This window comes from Pristiophorus japonicus, chromosome 12 (genome assembly GCF_044704955.1).
Source record: "Pristiophorus japonicus isolate sPriJap1 chromosome 12, sPriJap1.hap1, whole genome shotgun sequence".
Taxonomy (NCBI): Eukaryota; Metazoa; Chordata; class Chondrichthyes; family Pristiophoridae; genus Pristiophorus; species Pristiophorus japonicus.
Window position 1 is genome coordinate 113,053,628 of NC_091988.1, and position 25,557 is coordinate 113,079,184.

General features: G+C 48.1%; 1 protein-coding gene across 1 annotated transcript in view; it reads right to left on the reverse strand.

Annotated features, from left to right (window-relative positions):
* Positions 1–25,557, reverse strand: part of LOC139276840 (E3 ubiquitin-protein ligase RNF123) — a 413,881-nt gene that overhangs the window by 326,940 nt on the left and 61,384 nt on the right. Inside the window, exons 10-15 of the mRNA XM_070894838.1 lie at positions 24,473–24,601; positions 19,581–19,692; positions 16,449–16,553; positions 15,486–15,611; positions 14,241–14,333; positions 6,130–6,223 (exon numbers count right to left, since the gene is read on the reverse strand). Of these exons, the coding sequence (XP_070750939.1) occupies positions 6,130–6,223; positions 14,241–14,333; positions 15,486–15,611; positions 16,449–16,553; positions 19,581–19,692; positions 24,473–24,601 (659 nt within the window). The remainder of the gene's footprint in view (positions 1–6,129; positions 6,224–14,240; positions 14,334–15,485; positions 15,612–16,448; positions 16,554–19,580; positions 19,693–24,472; positions 24,602–25,557) is intronic.

Genomic DNA, 25,557 nt, shown 5'->3' on the forward strand with positions numbered 1-25,557 from the left:
CTCCTCTCCCCCCTCCACCGCCCCCCCACACTCCCGTCTCTCACTCCTCTCCTCCCCCCCCCCCGTCTCTCACTCCTCTCCTCTCTTCCCCCCCCCCCCGTCTCTCACTCCTCTCTTCCCCCCCCCCCCCCCGTCTCTCACTCCTCTCCTCCCCCCCCCCGTCTCTCACTCCTCTCCTCCCCCCCCGTCTCTCACTCCTCTCCTCCCCCCCGTCTCTCACTCCTCTCCCTCCCCCCCCCGTCTCTCACTCCTCTCCCCCCCCCACCCCCGTCTCTCACTCCTCTCCTCCCCCCCCACCCCCGTCTCTCACTCCTCTCCTCCCCCCACCCCCCGTCTCTCACTCCTCTCCTCCCCCCCCCCACCCCGTCTCTCACTCCTCCCCTCCCCCCCCCCACCCCCGTCTCTCACTCCTCCCTCCCCCCCCCACCCCCGTCTCTCACTCCTCCCCCCCCCACCCGTCTCTCACTCCTCTCCCCCCCACCCCCGTCTCTCACTCCTCCCCCCACCCGTCTCCCTCCTCCCCCCCCACCCCGTCTCTCACTCTCCTCCCCCCCCACCCCCGTCTCTCACTCCTCCCCCCCCACCCCCGTCTCTCACTCCTCCCCCCCACCCCCGTCTCTCACTCCTCCCCCCCACCCCCGTCTCTCACTCCTCCCCCCCCACCCCCGTCTCTCACTCCTCCCCCCCCACCCCCGTCTCTCACTCCTCTCCTCCCCCCCCCCCCCCCGTCTCTCACTCCTCCCCCCCCACCCCCGTCTCTCACTCCTCTCCTCCCCCCCCACCCCCGTCTCTCACTCCTCTCCTCTCCTCCCCCACCCCCCACTCTCACTCCTCCCCCACCCCCCACTCTCACTCCTCCCCCACCCCCCACTCCCGTCTCTCACTCCTCTCCTCCCCCCACCCCCCACTCTCACTCCTCTCCTCCCCCCACCCCCCACTCTCACTCCTCTCCTCCCCCCACCCCCGTGTCTCACTCCTCTCCTCCCCCCACCCCCGTCTCTCACTCCTCTCCTCCCCCCACCCCCGTCTCTCACTCCTCTCCTCCCCCACCCCCGTCTCTCACTCTCTCCTCCCCCCCCCCCGTCTCTCACTCCTCTCCTCCCCCCACCCCCGTCTCTCACTCCTCTCCTCCCCCCACCCCCGTCTCTCACTCCTCTCCTCCCCCCACCCCCGTCTCTCACTCCTCTCCTCCCCCACCCCAGTCTCTCACTCTCTCCTCCCCCACCCCCGTCTCTCACTCTCTCCTCCCCCACCCCCGTCTCTCACTCTCTCCTCCCCCACCCCCGTCTCTCACTCTCTCCTCCCCCACCCCCGTCTCTCACTCTCTCCTCCCCCACCCCCGTCTCTCACTCTCTCCTCCCCCACCCCCGTCTCTCACTCTCTCCTCCCCCACCCCCGTCTCTCACTCTCTCCTCCCCCCACCCCCATCTCTCACTCCTCCCCTCCCCCCCCCCCCATGTCTCTCACTCCTCTCCTCCTCCCCCCCCACCCCCGGTGTCTCTCTCACCCTCCTCTCCCTCCCCCCCCCCCCCCGCCCCTTTGTCTCTCTCTCTCTCTTCCCCCCCCCCCCCCATGTCTCTCTCTCTCTCCACCCCCCCCCATGTCTCTCTCTCACCCTCCTCCCCCCCCCCCCCGCCCCTTTGTCTCTCTCTCCCCCCCATGTCTCTCTCTCTCTGTCTGTCCCCCCCCCCATGTCTCTCTTCCCCCCCCCATGTTTCTCTTCCCCCCCCCCCCCCATGTCTCTCTTTCCCCCCCTCCCCCATGTCTCTCTTCCCCCCCCGTCTCTCTCTCTCTCCCCCCCCCCATGTCTCTCTCTCTCCCCCCCCCCCCCAGTCTCTCTCTCTTCCCCCCCCCCCCAGTCTCTCTCTCTTCCCCCCCCCCCCATGTCTCTCTTTCCCCCCCCCCCCCCATGTCTCTCTCTCTCTCTCTCTTCCCCCCCCCCCCCCCATGTCTCTCTCTCTCCCTCCCCCCCCCCCATGTCTCTCTCTCTCCCTCACCCCCCATGTCTCTCTCTCTCTGCCTCCCCCCCCCCCCCCCCATGTCTCTCTCTCTCGCTCCCTCCCCCCCCAATGTCTCTCTCTCTCTCCCTTCCTCCCCCCCATGTCCCTCTCTCTCTTCCTCCCCCATGTGTCTCTCTCTCTCTCCCCCCCCCATCCCATGTGTGTTTCACTCTTTCTTCACCCCCATGATTCTCTCTCTCTCTCCCACCCCCCCATGTGTGTCTCTCTCTCTCTCTCTTTTCTCCCGTTTCTCCATCTCTCACCCCGCCACCTCTCTTACCACTCGCCCACTCCGCCCATTCTCTCCCCGCCCGCCGCCGCCTCTCTCTTCTCCGCCGCCCCCCCCCCCCCGCTCGGAGGAACAATGTGGTCAATTGCAGAGCCCCACTTCCGGTTTCAGGCGGGAAGCGTCAGGGGCAGAGTCCAGAGGGCGCAGGCGCAGAAGGACAGAAAAAGGAAAGTACAAATCGTCATTCTGATAAATAATATCCATAGACATTCCCCTATCCACTATTTCAATCATCTCTTCAAAAAATTTCACTCAGGTTTGTAAGGCATGACCTACCCTTTACAAATACATGCTGGCTCTCTGATCAGCTGCAAATTTTCAAGATGTTCAGTCACTCTACCCTTAATTATAGACTCTTGTAAATCCCTGACAACAGATGTTAGGTAACTGGTTTACCTCTCTCTCCTTTCTTAAATAGCAGAGAGACATGCACAATTTTCCAATCTAAAGGATTCCATCTGTGACTTCACCTGTTGCAGGGACAGTCAGAGTCATAACGGCACAGAAGGCGGCCATTCGGCCCATCGAGTCCATGCCGGCTCTCTATAGACCAATCTAGTCAGTCCCATTTCCCACTCTATCCCCGTAGCCCTGCAAGTTTATTTCCCTCAAGTCCCTATCCAATTTCCTTTTGAAGTCATTGATCGTCTCCGCTTTCACCACTCTCGTCGGCAGCGAGTTCCAGGTCATTACCACTCACTGCGTAAAAAAGTTCTTCCTCACATCCCTCCTATATCTCTTGCCCAAAACCTTAAATCTGTGTCCCCTAGTCCTTGAATCAGCTAATGGGAACAGCTTTTCTCTGTCTACCTTATCTAAACACGTCATAATCTTGCAGACCTCTATCAAATCTCCCCTCAATCTCTTTTGCTCCAAGGAGAACAACCCCAGCTTCTCCAACTTAACCTTGTAGCTAAAATCCCTCATCCCTGGAACCATTCTGGTAAATCTCCTCTGCAACCTTTCAGGGACCTTCGCATCCTTCTTAAAGTGTAATGACCAGAAATAGACGCAATATTCCAGTTGTGGCCTAACCAGAGCTTTATAAAAAGTTCAGCATAACTTCCCTGCTTTTGTACTCAATACCTCTATTTATGAAGCCCAGGATCCCATATGCTTTGCTAGCTACTCACTCAATATGCCCTGCCACCTTCAAAGATCTATGCACATGAACATCCAGGACCCTCTGTCCCTGCACTCTTTAGAACTGCGCCATTAAGTCTATATTGTCCCTCATTATTCCCTCTGTCAAAATGCATCATCTCACATTTCTCTGCATGAAATTCCATCTGCCGCTTGTCTGCCCATTCTGATAGCCTACCTATAGACTGTTGCAGTCGATTAGTATCATCCTCACTGTTTGTCACACCTTCAAGTTTGGTATCATCAGCAAATTTTGAAATTGTACTCTGTATTCCAATATCCAAGTCATTTATATACATCAAAAAAGCAGTGTTCCTAGCACTGACCCCTGGCGAACACCATTGTCCACCATCCTCCAGTCTGTAAAACAAACATTCACCACAACACACTCTTTTCTGTCCTTAAGCCAATTTCTTATCCATGCTGACACGGACCTTCCTATTCCATGAGCCTCAATTTTGTTAACCAGCCTTTTATGTGGCACTTGTCAAACGCCTTCCTAAAATCTATATAGACTACATCCACTGCATTCCCTTCATCAACCTTCTCTGTTACATCATCAAAAAATTGAATTAGATTAGTCAAACACAAACTGCCTTTTACAAATCCGTGCTGGCTCTCCTTAATTAACTTAAACGTCTCCAAGTGCCTGTTCATTTTTTTCCTGATTATTGTTTCCAAAACCTTACCCACTACTGATGGTAAACTGACCGGCCTATAGTTACTAGGAAGGTCCTTACATCCTTTCTTGAACAAGGGTGTCACGTTTGCCACTTTCCAATCCTCTGACTCCTCCCCCACATCTAGGGATGATTGGAAGATTATGGCAAGCCTTCCACTATTGCCATCCCCACTTACCCTAGCAACCCGTGATACATCCGGACCAGGTGACTTATCCACTTTAAGTATAGCCAGCCTTTTCAGTACACCCTGCCTATCAATTTTCACCCCATCCATTACCTCTACCATCTCCGCTTCTATCAATATTTTGTCAGCATCCTCTCCCTTTGTAAACACTGATACAAAGTACTCATTAAGTATTCTAGCCTTGCCCTGCACCTTTATGTTATCAAACATTACAGTACAGAAACAGGTTATTTTGGGTTAGAAATTCTCCAGCCTGTCGTTATTTGATAAATAACAAAATAGTGAATAAAGAATAAAAATTACGCCATTTTTTTTTAAGGGAGGAAATTTGGCCACAAAATTCTTAAAAAAACGGCGTTCCATGGCGATTCGTGTCGCCAACTTTAGCCCGACGCCTATCAACTCGAAAAACACAGGCCCTGGGAGGGAAAAAAACACAAAAAAAAAAAAATCGCAAGAAACAAAAAATCAAAATCACAAAACATTTACAAGACATTTACAAGTAACTGCTGCAAAAGAATTAAAAAATAAAAACTTAAACTTACCTTTTCTGCAGGTCTTCCTACTTACTGACGTTTCTGAGGCTGCAATGCCTGCTTTTCTCGCATGTTGTTTCTTTCTTCTAAAAACAGGTTTGCCGAATGGCCAAACTTAGGCGGTGCGGTTTTTTTTCCGCGTTGCACCAGGGCGATCTGCTTTTTGGCGATATTTTGAAAATGTCATTCTTAAGGTTTGGGGAATTTTGTGCAATTCAGTTTAAGAACAAAAAAGTACTTTTAACACGAATAAATCACATTAAAATGTGCGTTAGGCTGGAGAAAATCTAGCCCAAAGAATGACAACACAGGCTAAGAAATCATTTCCAAAAACAATTGGAGCCAAACAAATTTAAGTCGTTGTTAAACTCCAAGAGATCTGTCAATCAAAAATATATTCTAACTAGTCCCAATAAGGAGTTTGCATTTGAATTAAATGGCTTGACCCCAATGCCACACAGATACCTGGGTCGGGCAAGTGACCAATTGCAACCAGTGTCATAAAATAAGCCAAAATATTTATTTTCAAGTCACTGAAGCTGGGTTTTACCCCTTATGTACTTTGAGAAAATTAAAGAAACCATTAGCAAACTACACCTTGGACAAAATTCTGTGTTTGATTTAGTGTGTACACAATACAGCACTATATACCTGAGATTTTAAAGGACACGATCATACTGTGCTCCATACCCTTGGAATAAAATCCTGAAGAATAGCCAAAACTGATATTGAATGTCACTAATAATAACTTAATTATATAACTACCTATCACTCAAAGTTCACTCGCTGACAGAAGAAACATTTAAGCATCTTCTCCAATATCTCTTGAGCAGGCTCCAAATGGAAAGTTCCAGTGACCAGCAGTTTGCAGTGGATCATTTGTATTAATATTTGATGGGGTGGTAACATTTAACCTTGTGCCTGCCACTCTTGGCACACCCAAGTTCCCAACTGCAGTCATGTGGTAATGGGAAGGTGCTAAATGAGCCACCCCCATTCGAGGCCCGCTGAACCCACTCAGGTTTGATTGACCCTGATCCGACACCCATTGGGGAGGAGTCAAGCACTTCCCAAAAGGAGGGATGGAAATGTGGAGACAATGCCACAATGGGCTGCTGTTGTGTGCCTTCCAGCAGATATTTAACACCATGGCAGTAGCAAAATCCTTGGAAGCAGGTTACCAATCTGCCCACTCTGAGAAAATATGCATGGGAGAGTTGAAAGAGAGAGGATCTTTTTCTAGTATTTTTGCGACTCAATCAGTTGAATGGAAGAATAAAACGTAGACAAGTACAAGTGGGTTTAAAAGGATATAAGACATTGCTGAGCAGATATTTCCTGGTTTTCTCGTGCTTCAGAATTGCTATGGTAAGTCGCAAGTAGTGGATCTGCAAAAAGACACAAACAAGGAAGACCTGTTAGTACACTAAGCGTCACAATGGAAACATAGGGCTAAAGATTCGAGGCCTTAACGCTACCCATTACCAGCAAAAAATGGTGAAAGAGTGGCAGGTGCCGTGGTGTCCTCCATTTTTGATGTCTCGGTAGTGCTGCCGGTAACTGGCAGCGAGCTTCAAAAAAATGGCGGCGTGGCAATGTCAGTCGTCGTGCAATGCCGACTCAATGTCACCACGGCCAACTTTGACCCTAGCACTGAGGTCATAACCACGCCAGGGAAACCCAGCGTACAGACCGACAGAAGTGCTGTAAGCACCTCTTGAAAGGGCACACACATCTTGCAGGTAAGTTTGCATTTAAACTTTTGGACTTTTTGGGGGGATTTTATTGAAGTAGTGGCTTGTTGTTATAGATGTTCAAAGTTTTTTTTCGAGTGTGTAGGGAGTGCTGCTGGATGCTTGCAAGGCCTCAGATGGTGAAGGAAGGCCTCTGAGAAGACAGGAATTGCTTCAAATACTCAACAGGACAGGCAACATCCGTGGAGAGAAAAACCAGAGTTCACGTCTCAGGTTGAAATGCTGCTGCCTGACTTGCTGAGTATTTCTAGCATTTTATGCAGATTTACAGTATTCACTCGCAGAGGGAAAAGGAAGACATAGAAGAGGCTGAAGCAGAAGAGGATACTAACATTAGCTGTGTGGTTGATAATGAAGAAAGCTGTAGACTACAGGAAGATATCAATGAACTGGTCAGATGGGCAGAACAGTGGCAAATGGAATTAAATCCGGAGAAGTGTGAGGTAATGCATTTGGGGAAGGCTACCAAGGCAAGGGGCAGACACATTTAATGGTCATCATCATCATAGGCAGCCCCTCGGAATCGAGGAAGACTTGCTTCCACTCTTAACATGAGTTCCTGGGTGGCTGAACAGTCCACTACGAGAATCACAGACTCTCACAGGTGAGACAGATAGTCTAGTCATTGAGGGAAGGGTTGGGTGGGACTGCTTTGCCGCACGCTCTTTCCGCTTGTTTTCTGCATGCTCTCAGCGACGAGACTCGAGGTGCTCAGCGCCCTCCCAGATGCACTTCCTCCACTTAGGGTGGTCTTTGGCCAGGGACTCCCAGGTGTCAGTGGAGATGTTGACTTTATCGGGGAGGCTTTGAGGGTGTTCTTGTAATGTTTCCTCTGCCCACCTTTGGCTCGTTTGCCGTGAAGGAGTTCCGAGTAGAGCGCTTGCTTTGGGAGTCTCGTGTCTGGCATGCGAACAATGTGGCCTGCCCAGCAGAGCTGATCAAGTATGGTCAGTGCTTCAATGCTGGGGTTGTTGGCCTGGTCGAGGACGCTAATGTTGGTGAGTCTGTCCTCCCAGGGGATGTGTAGGATCTTGCGGAGACATCGTTGGTGGTATTTCTCCAGCGACTGGAGGTGTCTACTGTATATGGTCCATGTCTCTGAGCCATACAGGAGGGTGGGTATTACTACAGCCCTGTAGACCATGAGCTTGATGACAGTTTTGAGGGCCTGGTTTTCAAACACTCTTCCTCAAGCGGCCGAAGGCTGTACTGACGCACTGGAGGCGGTGTTGAATCTCGTCATGAATGCCTGCTCTTGTTGATAACAGGCTTCCGAGGTATGGGGAAGGGTCCAGGGCCGGGGCCGCGCATCTTGATGACTAGGGAGCAGTGCTGTGCGGCGAGGACCTTTGCCTTACGGATGTTTAGTGTAAGGCCCATGCTTCATATGCCTCAGTAAATACGTCGACAATGTCCTGGAGTTCAGCCTCTGTATGTGCGCAGACGCAGGCGTCGTCCGTGTACTGTAGCAGAGGTTGGGGTGGTCCTGGACCTTGTCTAGAGACGGCGAAGGTTGAACTGGTTCCCACTGGTTCTGCAGTTTAGTTCCACTCCAGCGGGGAGCTTGTTGACTGTGAGGTGGAGCATAGCAGTGAGGAAGATTGAGAAGAGGGTTGGGGCGATGATGCAGCCCTGTTTGACCCCGGTCCAGACGTAGGACGCGGAGAAGTGTAGACGAACAAAGGGACCTTGGAGTGCAGGTCCACAGATCCCTGAAGGTAGCAGGCCAGGTAGATAAGGTGGTTAAGAAGGCATATGGAATTCTTGTCTTCATCAGCGAAGCATAGTTTACAAGAGCTTATGCTTGAACTGTATAAAACACTAATTAGGCCACGGCTAGAGTACTGGGTGCAGTTCTGGTCATCACATTACAAGAAAAATATGATTGTACTAGGGAGGTTACAGAGGAGATTTCCAAGGATATTGCCTGGATTGGAGAATTTTAGCTAAGAGGAAAGATTGGATAGGCTGGGTTTGTTTTCTTTGGAACAGAGGAAGCTGAGGGGGAGACCTTATTGAGGTGTATAAAATTATGAAGGGCTTAGATTAGTGGATAGGAAGGACCAATTTCCCTTAGCAGAAGGGTCAACAACCAGGGGGCATAGATTTAAAATAATTGGTATGAAGTTTAGAGGGAAAATGAGGAAAAATGTCTTCACCCTGGTGGGAGTCTGGAACTCACTGCCTGAAAGGGTGGTAGAGGCAGAAATTGTCACCACATTTAAAAAGTACTTGGATGTGCAGTTGAAGTGCCGTACCTACAGGGCTACGGAGCAAGAGCTGGAAAGCAGAATTAGGCTGGATGGCTCTTTGTCAGTCGGCGTGGACATGATGGCCCAAAATGGCCTCCTTCCACGCTGTAAATTTACATTAGAACATAAGAAATAGGAGCAGGAGTCGGTCATTTGGCCCCTCGAGCCTGCGCAGCCATTCAATAAGATTATGGCTGATCTGATCTTGGCCTCAACTCCACTTCCCTGCCCACTCCCCATAACCCTTGACTCCTTTATCATTCAAAAATATGCCTATCTCCATCTTAAAGATATTCAATGGCCCAGCCTCCACAGCTCTCTGGGGTAGAGAATTCCAAAGATTCACGACCCTCTTGAGAGAAGAAATTCCTCTTCATTTCCATTTTAAATGGACGACCCCTTATTCCGAAACTATGCTATTTCTATGATTCTATGAGGAGGAAGCCAAAGATGGCATCATCTGCCTGCAGTCCCAGTGACCATAACCCCAATTCCTCTTTCAACATTAAGTCCCAAACCTTACCTTCCCTCTGTTACTGACCATCACTGCGTCCTCTTGCCATGGTGCTGAAATAAAAGTCATCACAAAGCCAACCTTCTAATCCAATTTTATACATCTACCAACATGACATCAAGAAATCAATTCATCACCTGTATGCATTCTCTTAGTGACTGTCCTGTCATATCCTACTGATGCCACGCAGTACTTCCCCAGGGATTGCAGCATGGCTGGGGGAAGTCTGCTGACGTTCAGTAGGGGACACAGCAAGTGGCCTTGCTGATCGTCCATGAGGAGCTGGTGGCTGGGAGTGTCAAATCAATCTTCTTCACTCTCCTCTTCTTGGTCAACCATTGGCTGGGCTGGCTGCATTTCTTGGGTGTGTGAAATGAGGAAGGCACAAGGCTGGAGTTGTGGTGAGGGGAGGGCAGGAAAGCAAGAGGAGCATACCAGAAGGAGAAAAACGAACGAGGATACCAGCATCTTGTATCCTTTCAGCCCCGCCACTGGCCAAAGGCTCAGCAATGCCCTTGCCAAGAATGGCCAGCACCATCTTCTCCAAGGGGATGAGGTGAGGTTAAGAATGGGAGATGTGCCTCATGATTTCTACAGATTGTTGGTAGGTGAGTGATTGGTGGGTGAGTCGTGCATTGAGCAGTGTATGACGCTAGTGATGCAGTTGGTAGAAGATGGCTTTTTGACTGTGGTCTGAGGTCATGAAGCTTCTTTGGGCACTATAGCCGGGTGGTAGAGCGACACTGCTGGCAGTGACTGCCTCGGTGACGTACTCCTACATCGTTCTTTCTGGAGGTCCTCCTGGCCCCTGTGGGTAGAGGACCTTTCTTATAGTATTGATCCCCTTCACAAAGCTGGAGAGCTGTGTACGAGACCCTGGATGCCCCTTCCCTGGATTGCTGAGCTATTTGTGTTGGTGCTTATCCCATTTTTTGAGGTTCGGAAGGGATTCAGCTTTAGGTGCTGAAGAATCCCATTTGGGACTTCTTTTTAAAGGTATATTTTTTGTTGAAAAGGCAGTAAGGGTTGAAAAATGAATTTTTTCACTGCATTGTAATTTTTATTAGTTCTGAATGCATTGCCCCTTTAATTGCCCACAATTCCTTCTGAACTCCACAGCCTCATTTCTAGAGGCTGTAAGAAGCTGCAATGCCGACTGTGGACGGGAACTTCGGGTCGGAGGTCTTCATTAACGCCACCAGGAGAATGTTACACGGTAAGTTAGCGCTACACTAACATCGCCAGCCCCCTGCATGAATTTTCACCCGGTATTGCTGCAGCCATTTTCAGCAGCCGTTAACTTGAGCTGCCGGTAACATGGCAATTCTCTTACCGCATCAACATTTTTCCCCCGTAGAAGTCAACAGCACAGAAGAGGGCCACTTGGTCCATCTCATCTGTGCCAGCTTTCTGAAAGTTATCCACTTTGTCCCATTTCCCTGACCTTTATCTATTATGCTTTAAGTATGTTATATTTATGCACTTCTCTTTTAAAAGCTAACATGGATTTTGCTTCTACCACTATTTCTGGCAAGGTATTCTATGTCCTATGATCATAAGTAAACAATACTTCTAACCTCATCCCCTGTTCTTTTGGTGATGGGACTTAAGTTTATGCCCTCTAGTTACCCACTCACTACCCATGGGAATAACTTTTCCCTCTGTACCGTACAAAACCCTTCATAATTTTGAATACCTCTATTGGGTCTCCTCTTAACCTAATGAAAGGAGCCCATAGCTAAAGACACATATCAACTTACTAAATTTCTTCTATTCTCTCGCCATGGGTTTGACAGTCTTCCTAAAGCCCCAAACTAGACACAACGTTCTAATTTCAGCCAAGCCAATGATTTGTAAAGATTTAGCTATTACCTCTCTCTTTTGAACTCTGAGCCCTTATTTATAGATCTAGAGTTTTATTTTACTGCTTTGTCAACTTGGTGTTCTTGCCTTTCACCTTATCTTTCGAGGAACCCCTAAATCTGTCTGCTATTCTATTCCTAATTTATCATTTAGTGTATATTTCCTCTCCTTAGTCTTCCTCCAAAAATGTATCACCTCGCATTTCACCACATTCAAACTCATGCAATAAATATGTGCCGAATCTGCTTGGTCTTTGTCCTCCTGAAGTCGCTTATAATTCCTTTTCAGTTAACCACACTCCCTATTTTTGCATTTTCTGCAAGTTTTGATATTGTTTCTCTCCCATATCCAAGTCCACATCAATTATATATCTCAAGGGTAATGGTCAAGCATTCACCCCAGGAGACACGTTGGTTTACAGCCCTCCAACCCAAAGAAGATAAATGTGAGGTTATCCACTTTGGTGGTAAAAACAGAGAGACAGACTATTATCTGAAGTGACAGATTAGGAAAAGGTGCGGTGCAACGAGACCTGGGTGTCATGGTACATCAGTCATTGAAGGTTGGCATGCAGGTACAGCAGGCGGTTAAGAAAGCAAATGGCTTGTTGGCCTTCAAAGAGAGGGGATTTGAGTACAGGGGCAGGAAGGTGTTACTACAGTTGTACAGGGCCTTGGTGAGGCCACACCTGGAGTATTGTGTACAGTTTTGGTCTCCTAACTTGAGGAAGGACATTCTTGCTATTGAGGGAGTGCAGCGAAGGTTCACCAGACTGATTGCCGGGATGGCAGGACTGACATATCAAGAAAGACTGGATCAACTGGGCTTGTATTCACTGGAGTTCAGACGAATGAGAGGGGATCTCATAGAAACATTTAAAATTCTGATGGGTTTAGACAGGTTAGATACAGGAAGAATGTTCCCAATGTTGGGGAAGTCCAGAACCAGGGGTCACAGTCTAAGGATAAGGGGTAAGCCATTTAGGACCGAGATGAGGAGAAACTTCTTCACCCAGAGAGTGGTGAACCTGTGGAATTCTCTACCACAGAAAGTTGTTGAGGCCAATTCATTAAATATATTCAAAAGAGAGTTAGATGTAGTCCTTACGACTAGGGGGATGGCGAGAAAGCAGGAATGGGGTACTGAAGTTGCATGTTCAGCCATGAACTCATTGAATAGCGGTGCAGGATCGAAGGCCCGAATGGCCTACTCCTGCACCTATTTTCTATGTTTCTAAGATCCATTAACCACTGCTCTGTTCTCTGTCCTTTAGCAAACTTCCTATCTATGCTGCCACATTGCTATTAATACTGTGTGCCTTCATTTCATCACAAGACTGCTTTATGGCATCCTTTCAAGCACTTTCTGAACATCCATAAACACAACATCCACTGCATTTCCTTTCGCAATCACTCTGTGATTTCGTAAAGAACTCTAGTAAATTTGTCAGACATGACTTGCCTTTTTTACGCTGGCTACCCTTAATTTTTAAAGCGAGTATAAATTGTATCCTGTATTATTGCCTCCAGAAGATTACGCACTAATGATATTAGGCTGACTGGTCTATAGTTACCTGATTTATCCCTTCTTTATCAGAGGTGTTACATTGGCAACCCTCAATCCTCTGGTACAAACTCCATATCTAAGAATGTTTGAAAGATTTTCATCAGAGCCTCTGCTATTTCCTGTAGAGCTACTCTATGCATCCTAGGACTTGCTTATATTAAGTACACGTAATATCTTGGGCAAATAACAACAGCTAGAAATGGTGTCAAAACTGTAGCCAGTCTTAGTTAAATCTTTTTACTGAATTATTTCTTGTGCTCACAGTACACAAAGGGTTAAAACGAGTTACAGCTAGCGGTCTCTGAAACCTACATGGTTACGCATTACACTCTGGGATATCAATGGCACTATGCATCTGTGTTCTATTGCAGGTACTGTCAAACAAAAGGGGGTTTAATATGCTGATGTGTGTTAACTGCTGAGTTCTTGGTGTCAATCATGTAGTGTCTTTAATAGATTGCTGGACAATGTGTTGTTTTCCAATTATTACACTTGTCCCAAATGGTTGGGACAAACATCCTATGTGACTGACATCCTGTGGGCCCTTTGGGAGTTACGGGTTTGATTGACAGCTTTGTCCAGGGTGAAGAGGTGGGTTGGCTCTGTGAGAGGGGCCAATGATGGTCTCTTTGATGGCCAAGATCTTCAAATTGTGGGCTTGTACTTGGCTGCCTGTGCTCAGCTCAACAGTCAGTATGAAGCCAGCAGGGACACTGGACTAGGCAGAGGTTCTGAGCAACATTTCACCACACAAGATATCAGCAACTGTGTTTCAAGGACCAACTTTATAGAAACATAGAAATCTACAGCACAGAAGGGGGCCATTTCGGCCCATCATGTCTGCGGCGGCCAACAAAGAGCCACACGGCTCTCGGTCAGTAACCCTGAACAATGGCGGAAAGGTAAAGAGCACCCAGCCCAGCCCAGCCAGTCCGCCTCACCACAACTGCAACACCCCTTGCACCAAAACATTCTACACTCCACCCCAACCGAAGCCATGTGAGCTCCTGGGAGAGGCAAAAAACAGATAAAAACTCAGACCAATTGGGGGAAAAAAAAAATCTAGGAAAATTCCTCTCCGACCTATCCAGTCGATCAAAACTAGTCCAGATCACCCTGGCCATACGTATGTTACGGGTTAGCACACGAGTAGCACCTTTGTTGTTTTTGGCATTGAGAATAGTAAAATATATAATTACTGCAAATATACTGTATGTGCTGAGAATTGTCCAGTAACTGGTGATGTTAATTTAAACAATTTTAATTTCACTTTAAATTATACATTTTTGCTGGGGAGATCTGTATTGGGGGGGGGGGGGGGGGGGTGGCAGTCCTCACATTGCGTGAACATTGGAATCTCGCAGTTTTGTGCAATGATGTGCGGCCCATTCACCGGATCCAGCCCTCTGCTCCGAGAGATTAGACACTGCTGTCTTATACGATGGGAAGGCCTCACCTGTAGCCCTAAATCAGGGATGATGGGAGAAAATCTGTATGCACGAAGCAGTGACATCATCAGCTGTTTCAAACACTCTTGGACTTCATAATCCTGTAACAGAAGAAACAAATCAAGCAAAACAGACCCCGAGTGGCAAGCAGGAATGCACTGCAGAATGAAATACCTCTACCCAAGATTTACGATAGTGAATTGCCTCAGGCAGGGGACTGAGTACAGGCCAAACAGTATATTAACTTGATGGAAGTGTATGAGTCATCATCATCATCATAGGCAGTCCCTCGAAATGAGGATGACTTGCTTCCATGCCAAAAAAGGATGAGTACACTAAATCAATGGAGGGGTATGAATACACACTAAATAGTACACTAACCCCATAGAGGGGCATATGTACAAACCCAGCAGTACACTGAATTAATGGAGGAGCATGAGTACAGACTGAACAATGAACTAGTCCGATGGAGGGATACGGGTAGACAGAATTGTACACTAGTCTCAGAGGGGCACAAATCATCATCATCATAGGCAGTCCCTCGAAGTGAGGATGACTTGCTTCCACACCAAAAAGGGATGAATTCACAGGTGTTTCAATTAAGGACCTAATATTCCAGATCCCGAACTGCATGTTGAAGGGTGGAAGATGCCTGTGCGTGGATTTATTTAACGTGTGGTGGCCGTTGCACACCAGCCACCACACGGGCTTGACAGAGCTAGGTCTTGGTCCAGTGGCAAGGATTGACTAAGACAAGTGGAGACCAGCTCTGTTGCACGGACCTAGTGTGCATGCATGTCGTAGTGTGGGCTGGCCCATGCTGCCCCTGGGCCCTCGCCTCTTCTGGGCCCCGATCACATCCCTCTACAAACTCTTGCCGTTCCTTCGCCCCCAACCCCGCCGCTCCTGCCCGCACTGCAATCAGCCGTCACCCTCCTGCAGCAGCACACGCTGCTCCCTGCAGTGGTATACCACCACACACTGCTCCCTCTAATGGCCCCGGCCTGCTGACGGTCTTGCAGGCCGGGACCGCGCCGATTTCCAGGCTGGGCTGCCGCATGCTGCTCCCTCTAATACAGACAAAAAGGTACACTAATCCCATGCTGGGGCACAATTACAGACCAAGTGCTAACCCAATGGAGGGGCAAATGCTGTTATACTGCACTGCCCTCCATGAAATGTACGAGGGTTGACTCTCCCACTCCACTTTCCTGCCCCCAACAAAGTCCATATCGCTACTTGTTTGCACTCACCTCCATGAGGAGCCACATAAGGTCCAGTAAGTTTTGAATCAGAGGGTGTTCGTCCACTGCCCCACCTCCCTCCAATATCCCCAGGAAATAGGTCATCAACACTTCTTCCACCAGGTAAACTTTGCACTGTTTACAACAAAAAAATACATGAATTAGAGAGACACAAAACACAGAGAATCTGCCTCTTCCAGCTAGTACTCCAAACATCAGGTATCATAAGTGATGGAGTTGTAAAATACTGCCAGATGCAACGGAGGTATCAGTGACAGACGTAGGATGGGAGGAGACAGAAAGAATAACCAACAGTTACAGACACACAAGGTGACCGCACCAAATAGTGTAAATATCAGTCAAAACAATATTGGAGAAGTTTTTATTCAAACTCAGATCATTTCACACCACTGAAACATTTAATGCTCCCTTGAAAGTACAGGGTAGATTCTGACGACAAGTGGGCTGTCAGAAGCGACCCTGAAATGTACAGGACCCAAACCGACTGCCATTGAAGGCACTGAGTGGTCAAGTAGCTCTACTGGGGAGGCAGGTTCTCACAAAGTGCTGTTTGCTGGCAGCAAATCTAACAAGCATGCACCAGCAGCCCTTCCTAAAAAATCTGTACCCTTGGCTCTGGTCAAATATGGGCTGCACTACCATCCCTCCCATAGCGATGGCACCACATTTCGCTCATTACCAGCATGTATGGATCCTCCTCCTGGCACTGGGAAACATCCAATGAGGCTGACAAAAGATGCAAATGCAACTCTGATTAACGGGACATGCGCAATTGCCTTAGAGTTGCGTTTGCAGCATCTGAACAAGTGCCACTGGGCAAAAATTGCAGAGTTCCCTGTATAGTTGCTGCCTGCGGCTCCCAGTATACTCAGGGTGATTGAGCAGTTGGCCCGGGTAAATGCCGTGCTTCGCTTGATCTTTCTGCTGCTGTTAGAGTGATCGGGTACTTGCCATAAGGGGTGCAAAGCGGTTAAAGATGTGCGCCAGTGTAATGAGCACGGTGGGCTCCCCTTGGGCTTGCCACAACGCAGAGTCCCTCTCCGTCAGTTTCTCTTCCTTTAAAAAAAACACATGACAAGTTGAGTTTTGTTCATACTCTGGACGAATAATCTTAAACAAGTCTCTCTGAAATATCCCTCACACACATCAATGCGGTGTCTGCAAAGTTTCAGAATCTTAATCCATCTCACGAAAGGTTAAGGATGCGACAGTGTTATAACAGTTCAAGAATTACAGGGCTTCAGTACTGGCTGACTGTACAGTGCCTGATATCAGAGACGGTCAAATCTCGTCACTGCATCGACAAGTGGTACCTTTTACAGCCCAGCCATGGGAACATTACTGAGCAGCACAATACACTAACCCTAAATACATTACCTCTTATCGTTAACTGCAAATTGGAATTGCAGTACACTGCTGCTACAATGGCACTAAATTGTAATCAGTCAGAGGAGCACAAGGCTGGAGCTGTGGGCAAATCAAAATATGCCAGCAGAGGGCAACAAAACTAAAGTGGGCGACAAAATTAGATGTTATCAGAATGCATGATTCGGATCTCTCGGATCATGGTGGAGCCCAGTGGAGGGGTCAGGACCCAGGAGCATGAGGAGCGGAGGGATGGACCGGCGAGGAGCGGAGGGAGGGAGCGGCGAGGAGCGGAGGGAGGGAGCGGCGAGGAGCGGAGGGAGGGAGCGGCGAGGAGCGGAGGGAGGGAGCGGCGAGGAGCGGAGGGAGGGAGCGGCGAGGAGCGGAGGGAGGGAGCGGCGAGGAGCGGAGGGAGGGAGCGGCGAGGAGCGGAGGGAGGGAGCGGCGAGGAGCGGAGGGAGGGAGCGGCGAGGAGCGGAGGGAGGGAGCGGCGAGGAGCGGAGGGAGGGAGCGGCGAGGAGCGGAGGGAGGGAGCGGCGAGGAGCGGAGGGAGGGAGCGGCGAGGAGCGGAGGGAGGGAGCGGCGAGGAGCGGAGGGAGGGAGCGGCGAGGAGCGGAGGGAGGGAGCGGCGAGGAGCGGAGGGAGGGAGCGGCGAGGAGCGGAGGGAGGGAGCGGCGAGGAGCGGAGGGAGGGATGACACACGGAGGAGCGGAGAGGTTGGCGCCCAGTGGTGGAGCAGTGTGGACAAGACCAAGGGAAGACGCAGCACAGGCCAATAGCGAGTCTGTGAGGTGGTGAGGCTCACATTGCGTGCTATGAATTCCACGTAGAGAAAGGTCCTGTGGGGAGCAGGATAGAAGGAGGACGGTAGGAGTATGTTTGAGTTTGTGTGTATGGATTGGCACATGCAGCAGAGCCTGGTCTCCAGTCGTCTTGGATCCCCTTGCCATTGGACCAAGACCTTGCTCCATCAAGCCCGTGTGGTGGCTGGTGTGCAACGGCCACCCCACGTTAAAACAATTCACGCACAGATATCTTCCACGTTTAAAATGAGTTCATCAGTCACTTGAGTGGTCATTTTTAGTGTGGAAGCAAGTCATCCTCGTCCCTGAGGGATTGCCTTTAATAATGATGATGATGATGATGATGATGATGAAATTGTAGGACACAATTCTCCGCCTCATCTGGAAAACCAGCTCAACACATCACAATATAGGCCAGGCCAGGACAGGACAATACAGGACAGGAGAAGACACGATGCAGGACAGCACAGGACACAGGACAGCACACCACAATACAGGAGGGGGCAGAACATCACACCATAACACAGGACAGGACAGTAGGCAGCCAGTTAATACATTAAGAACCTTGGGAGTTGAAGAGGTTAACAATGAGCCACAGTTGCCATCGCTCTGGACTTTAATGCCGAGTGACCTGGGCAGTTTTAGTATGGTGGGCTGGCCAGAAACCAAATTGAAGGGACTCCAAAAGGGAAAGCTGAGAACAGAGTTGATTGGCAATGATGCGCACAAGGACATTGGAGAGGAAGGGGAGATTGGAGACAGAATGGTAATTAGAGGGAGCAGAGAGATTTCGGATGTTTGTTTTTAAGAAGGAGTGTTGATGGGAATGTTGAATCAGGTGGGATGGATACCAGAGGATGGGGAGAGGTCGACAATGTCAGTGAGCATGGGTGCAAGTAGAGAGGGTTGTGTGGTATGGAGCTTGGTGAGAAAGGATTATAGAAAACTGGTGGAAACTTCACTAAAGGAAGTGAATTTTGATGAAGTCAGAGAGGCAGCTCAGGGACAAAGGATTCAGCAGCCAATATGGAAATAAAAGCATATTGGAGCTTCTCACATGGGGTCAGAAGTGTGGATGGAGGTTGTGGGGGAGGGTGGGCTTAAAGGAGGTGATTGGTGAAGAGTTTGGGGTTGTTCTTACTGTTCAGGCTGATCCTGGAATAGAAGGAGGATATGGCTGTGGAGGGATCACATAACTTGAGGCTGCAGAGGGGGCTGTTGTATCAAGGTGAATGGCGATGGTCAGAGGCTGTCCAGGACCTGGTAGAAATGAGGCCCTCTAATCTACAGGCAAGCCAGGAGAGAGAGATTGTGGAGCTGGTGTGGGCACCTGTGATTCGAGTTGAGGTGATTTTTTGCAGGGGTACAATGACAGTATGGTGTTGTGTTTCTTTCCCATCAATTGTCTCTCCTTTCCTACCATCCTGAAAGCAATTCCAAGACCTTATCCCAGTGGCCATTCTTCACATGAGCTTAGATTGCAACTGTCAGAAGGTTATTTAGAATTGGGTAGAGTAGCATTAGTCACACCTGATTCTATCCTCATGCACAAATTCCATTCGCAATTTCCCTTTGCTAGTTCGGGTTCTAAGGCCAATTCGAACTCCTCTACCGGCACAGCAGGGATCCGCTAACTCAGCACAGACTGGGGAATTAACCTGAAGCCCTTTTGCTCTCAAACAGCAGCATCAGCAAAGGCTGGGAGCAGTTGGATTGACCAAACTCCCAACTAAGCATTGTGTGCTACAGTACACACACACAGTCGAACATCATTTTCAGAGCACTAGCCCGCCAGTTTCAGGATATTGTCCATTCCCAAACCTCTGTCCTTCAACCACCTCACAGACATGAATAACCAAGGCCCGAGGCAGTAATAAATGAAGCATCACTGACAGGGACAAACTCAAATCCCTACCTGGGTGTCCATGCCAGTAGTGATCACGTTCTTCAGGTATCCCAAGAGTTTGTGCGCCTTCAGGAGATCTGCCTCCGGTGGGTTCTGCATAGGGCGATAGCCTTCCACTGGGTATGTGTGAAAAAGTTAAAAGAAAACAAGTTCCTTCCTAGGTCAGTCATGTATTCAAACAGTAAGTGACAGGGTGACTAATTTCTATTTATGTGGCTCGGTATCAAATGTTTTAAATCTCATAATATTCCTTGTCTTCGTGAAGCACCTTGGGATGTTTCACAACATTAAAAGCGCTATAGTAATACAAGTTGTTGGTGCTGTTGAGCAAAGAGCTGGCAGTTATCAGATATACGACTGATGGCAAAACTGTTGTCCGATGAGACTCAAATGTCAATTTGCTGCATCTACAGCAATATATCTGGAGTGCTACACCAACCGAGGTGGATCATCGCAAGAAAGGGTGGTCTATGACCGATTTCAGAGATGCACTGATTTGCGTGCCTCTCAGCTGTCAGTTCAATGCATGATGTTCTTACTTTCCCCCTCTCTCCTGCTCAATTGACCTTCCCCCTTATTCTTCTTGGAAGGGGTAAGGGTGGAAGAGGTAAGTAGGAGCTGTTTGGAATTAAGTTGGCTCCAAGATGATACATTTGTCAATGGGAGTCAATCCTCCATGATGGTAGGATTGAACGATAAAGGGAGTCAACGGTTATGGGGAGCGGGCAGGGAACATAAGAAATAGGAGGAGTAGTCCATATGGCCCCTTGAGTGTGCTCCGCCATTCAATACGATCGTGGCTGATCCGATCATGGACTCAGGTCCACTTCCCTGCCCACTCCCCATAATTCTTTATTCCCTTATCGTTTAAGAAACTGTCTATCTCTGTCCTAAATTTATTCAATGTCCCAGCTTCCACAGCTCTCTGAGGCAGTGAATTCCACAGATTTACAACTGAGAGAGAAGAAATTTCTCTTCATCTCAGTTTTAAATGGACGGCTACTTATTCTAAGATCATGCCCCCTAGTTCTAGTCTCCCCCATCAGTGGAAACATCCTCTCTGCATCCACCTCATAATCTTATACGTTTCAATAAGATTCCCTCTCATTCTTCTGAATTCCAATGAGTGGAGACCCAACCTAAACCAATACCAAACAGTAGTAGAGGTTGGGGATGGCATCAAACAGGAAATTAGGGACGCGTGCAATAAGGTTACAGCCGTTATTATGGGTGACTTTAACCTACATATTGATTGGGCTAACCAAACTGGTAGAAATACTGTGGAGGAGGATTTCCTGGAATGTATAAGGGATGGTTTTCTAGACCAATATGTAGAGGAACCAACTAGAGAGCAGGCCATCCTAGACTGGGTCTTGTGTAACGAGAGAGGATTAATTATCAATCTGGTCGTGCGTGGCCCCTTGGGGAAGAGTGACCATAATATGGTAGAATTCTTCATTAAGATGGAGAGCGACACAATTAATTCAGAGACTAGAGTCCTGAACTTAAAGAAAGGGAACTTCGATGGTATGAGACGTGATTTGGCTAGGATAGACTGATGAACTATACTTAAAAGGGTTGACGGTGGATAGGCAATGGCAGACATGGATGAATTACAACTATTGCCTGGCGTAAAAATAAAACAGGAAAGGTGGCTCAACCGTGGCTAACAAGGGAAATTGGGGATAGTGTTAAATCCAAGGAAAAGGCATTTAATTGGCCAGAAAAAGCAGCAAACCTGAGGACTGGGAGAAATTTAGAATTCAGCAGTGGGGGACTAAGGGTTTAATTAGGAGGGGGAAAATAGAGTATGAGAGGAAGCTTGCATGGAACATAAAAACTGACTGCAAATGCTTCTATAGGTATGTGAAGAGAAAAAGATTAGTGAAGACTAATGTAGGTCCCTTGCAGTCAGAATCAGGTGAATTCATAATGGGGAACAAGGAAATGGCAGACCAATTGAACAAATACTTTGGTTCTGTCTTCACTAAGGAAGACACAAGTAACCTTCTGGAAATACTAGAGGACCGAGGGTCTAGCAGGAAGATGGAACTGAGAGAAATCCTTATGAGTCAGGAAATGGTGTTAGGGAAACTGATGGGACTAAAGGCCAATAAATCCCCAGGGCCTGATAGTCTGCATCCCAGAGTACTTAAGGAAGTGGCCCTAGAAATAGTAGATGCATTGGTGTTCATTTTCCTAAATTCCATGGACTCTGGATCAGTTCCTATGGACTGGAGGGTAGCTAATGTAACCCCACTTTTTAAAAAAGGAGGGAGAGAAAACAGGGAAATATAGAACGGTTAGCCTGACATCAGTAGTGGGGAAAATGCTGGAATCAATTATTAAAGATGTAATAGCAGCACATTTGGAAATCAGTGACAGGATCGGTCCAAGTCAGCATGGATTTACGAAAGGGAAATCATGCTTGACAAATCTTCTAGAATCTTTTGAGGATGTAACTAGTAATGGATAATGGAGAACCAGTGGACGTGGTGTATTTGGACTTTCAAAAGGCTTTTGACAAGGTCCCACACAAGAGATTAGTGTACAAAATTAAAGCACAATGTATTGGGGGTAATTGGGGGTAAAGTATTGACGTGGATAGAGAACTGGTTGGCAGACAGGAAGCAAAGAATGGGAATAAACGGGTCCTTTTCAGAATGACAGGCAGTGACTAGTGGGGTGCCGCAAGGTTCAGTGCTGGGACCCCAGCTATTTACAATTTTAATGATTTAGACGAAGGAATTGAATGTAATATCTCCAAGTTTGCAGATGACACGAAGCTGGGTGGCAGCTGTGAGGAGGATGCTAAGAGGCTGCAGGGTGACTTGGACAGGTTAGGTGAATGGGAAAATGCATGGCAGATGCAGTATAATGTGGATAAATGTGAGGTTATCCACTTTGGGGGCAAAAACAGGAAAGCAGATCATCTGAATGGTGACAGATTAGTAAAAGGGGAGGTGCAACGAGTCCTGGGTGTCGTGGTACATCAGTCACTGAAGGTAGGCATGCAGGTACAGCAGGCGGTGAAGGCGGCAAATGGCATGCTGGCCTTCATAGCAGGAGGATTTGAGTATAGGAGCAGGGAGGTCTTACTGCAGTTGTACAGGGCATTGCTGAGGCCTCACCTGGAATATTGTGTACAGTTTTGGTCTCCTAATCTGAGGAATTACATTCTTGCTATTGAGGGAGTGCAGCGAAGTTTCACCAGACTAATTCCCGGAATGGCAGGACTGACATATGAAGAAAGACTGGATCGACTAGGCTTATACTCACTGAAATTTAGATGAATGAGAGGGGATCTCATAGAAACATATAAGATTATGACGGGACTGGGCAGGTTAGATGCGGAAAGAATGTTCCCAATGTTGGGGAAGTCCCCAGAACCAGCGATCACAGTCTAAGGATATGGGGTAAGCCATATCGAACTGAGATGAGGAGAAACTTTTTCAACCAAAAATTGGTGAACCTGTGGAATTCTCTACCACAGAAAGTTGTTGAATCCAGTTCAAGAGGGAGTTAGATGTGGCCCTTACAGCAAAGGGGATCATGGGGTATGGAGAGAAGGCAGGAGTGGGGTACTGAAGTTGCATGATCAGCCATGATCATATTGAATGGTGGTGCAGGCTCGAAGGGCCAAATGGCCTGCTCCTGCACCTATTTTCTATGTCTCTATGTTTCTTTCCTCATAAGTCAACTCTCTCATCTCCGGAATCAACCTAGTGAACCCTTCGCTGAACTGCCTCCAAATCAAGTATATCCTTTCGTAAATATGGAAACCAAAACTGTACGCAGTATTCCAGGTGTGGCCTCACCAATACCCTGTATAGCTGCAGCAAGACTTTTCCGCTTTTATACTCCATCCTCTTTGCAATAAAGGCCAAGATTCCATTGGCCTTCCTGATCACTTGCTGTACCTGGAGTTGAGGCCAAGATCAGATAAGCCATGATCTTAATGAATGACGGAGCAGGCTCGAGGAGCCAAATGGCCGACTCCTGCTCCTATTTCTTATGTTATGTTAATGCAACACCTGAGCCTGGCTCACTGATGGGACCTGGAAGGATAGACATATCACTGGAGATTGTACTTCTTCCAACTGTGCTCTAGATAATCCTGCAAGTCATGCAGGGTAAACTTAGCTGAACAAGGGGAACTTAGCTGATGGATGCAGAGAGGATGTTTCCACTGATGGGGGAGACTTGAACTAGAGGGCATAATCTTAGAATAAGGGGCTGCCCGTTTAAAACTGAGATGAGGAGAAATTTCTTCTCTGAGGGTTGTAAATCTGTGGAATTCGCTGCCTCAGAGAGCTGTGGAAGCTGGGACATTGAATAAATTTAAGACAGAAATGGAGAGTTTCTTAACCGATAAGGGAATAAGGGGTTATGGGGAGCGGACAGGGAAGTGGACCCGAGTCCATGATCGCATTAAATGGCGGTGCAGGCTCAAGGGGCCGCATGGCTTACTCCTGCTCCTATTTCTTATGTTCTTCAGTTACACAGAAACTACAGCAGGAGTCATGGGCACAACTAATGAGCATTAGGCACACACTGGTAAGTCTGTATTCTCTGGTTAGATAAGTGGGAGCCTGCACAAATAGAAACTCGACTTCGGTAAATTTCTCAGCAGTTTGAGGATGGGTTTCCAGTTATGTCAGACACAGGAATCCATTAAAAAAAAGACCTTGCTCCCAATCAGCTTCCTTAGTGTTCACTGGGTTCTGGGAAGGTGGTCATCGCAACAAACAAAACAGTGCCACACATCTGAAATAAAAGCATCGACAGAAAGCAAATAACACAAAGGAGTTGAAGATGGAGTATTCAGCCAACAGTTCTGTGCCACAGTTGGACAACAATTACTCCGTACCCTCACGTTGCACTGGTCCTACTGAAAAGGATATCGGATTGGCCGGCTCCCAAAGTTGAACGCCACAGACTCTTTGAAGGATAGGCTGATTGCTGGGAAGTAGGCCATGCCAGGACCCAACTTGATGTCTTGAAATGCAATTCCCAAAGATATCCCATTTCTGGAAAAGGAAAACCCAGCATGGATGTGAATATTCTCAGTCTGATACCTTTACAAATCCCCAACAGTTTCCAGCGGATTTCAACTATTACTCAGGAACCAGCAGAGGGTAATTATGCAAAAACATCAAAAATAGGAAATAGGAGCAGGAGTAGGCCCTATGGCCCATCGAGCCTGCTCCACCAACATATGATATTTCAGAAATATTAAGTATGAAAACCTTTCAATCCAATATAATCAACCAGGCTCAAGGTCAAATCTCATCCTAGATTTCCACCCCATAGATGATCTCGATACACTTTTACCAGATTATAAATTGCCAGATGAATCAGTAAATGCATTTTTTCCAAAGTTTGGCTCCACTGAGAGAAACTGAATGGAGGGGCAGAGGGAGCAAGAGGCAGAAAGAGAGAGAGAGAGTGAGAGAGAGAGAGAGAGATCTACGTAGCTTGAGATGATGGTGGGGTTTCTGAGCTGTATAGTGCTGTTAACTCATAGCAGAAAGGAGTCACAAGTTGATTTTTTCACCCAGCAAACTTGCAGTTGATGGAGTTGTTGCAGTTGCAGTAGATGTAACCTCTGAGGAAATAGCTCTCAGCTAAATTCTGCATCTCTGGGAGCAGTGCATCACCACCAGCTACACAGCAACACAGCCACAAATAACCCCCAGGCCGCTTGGGTGCAGCTGCCACTGCGGTTATTTAAAGCAGTCGCAGTGTCCAAAGGGAAGCGATGGGAAATGCCATTTTCCACAACTTCACACTGTAGACACTTAAAATAGCTTTTGATATGGCAGCTTATCGCACAACAAAGCAAGCCGCCATCACGGGCCTGGTATGTAACTGGAATGCGCTGATCATGCAGTCAGCTGTAGAATTGCACAAGCCACATCATTTGTAATTAGAATCAAAACGTGGGGGCAGTGCAAGAACTATTACTGCGAGCTGAACACTGAAG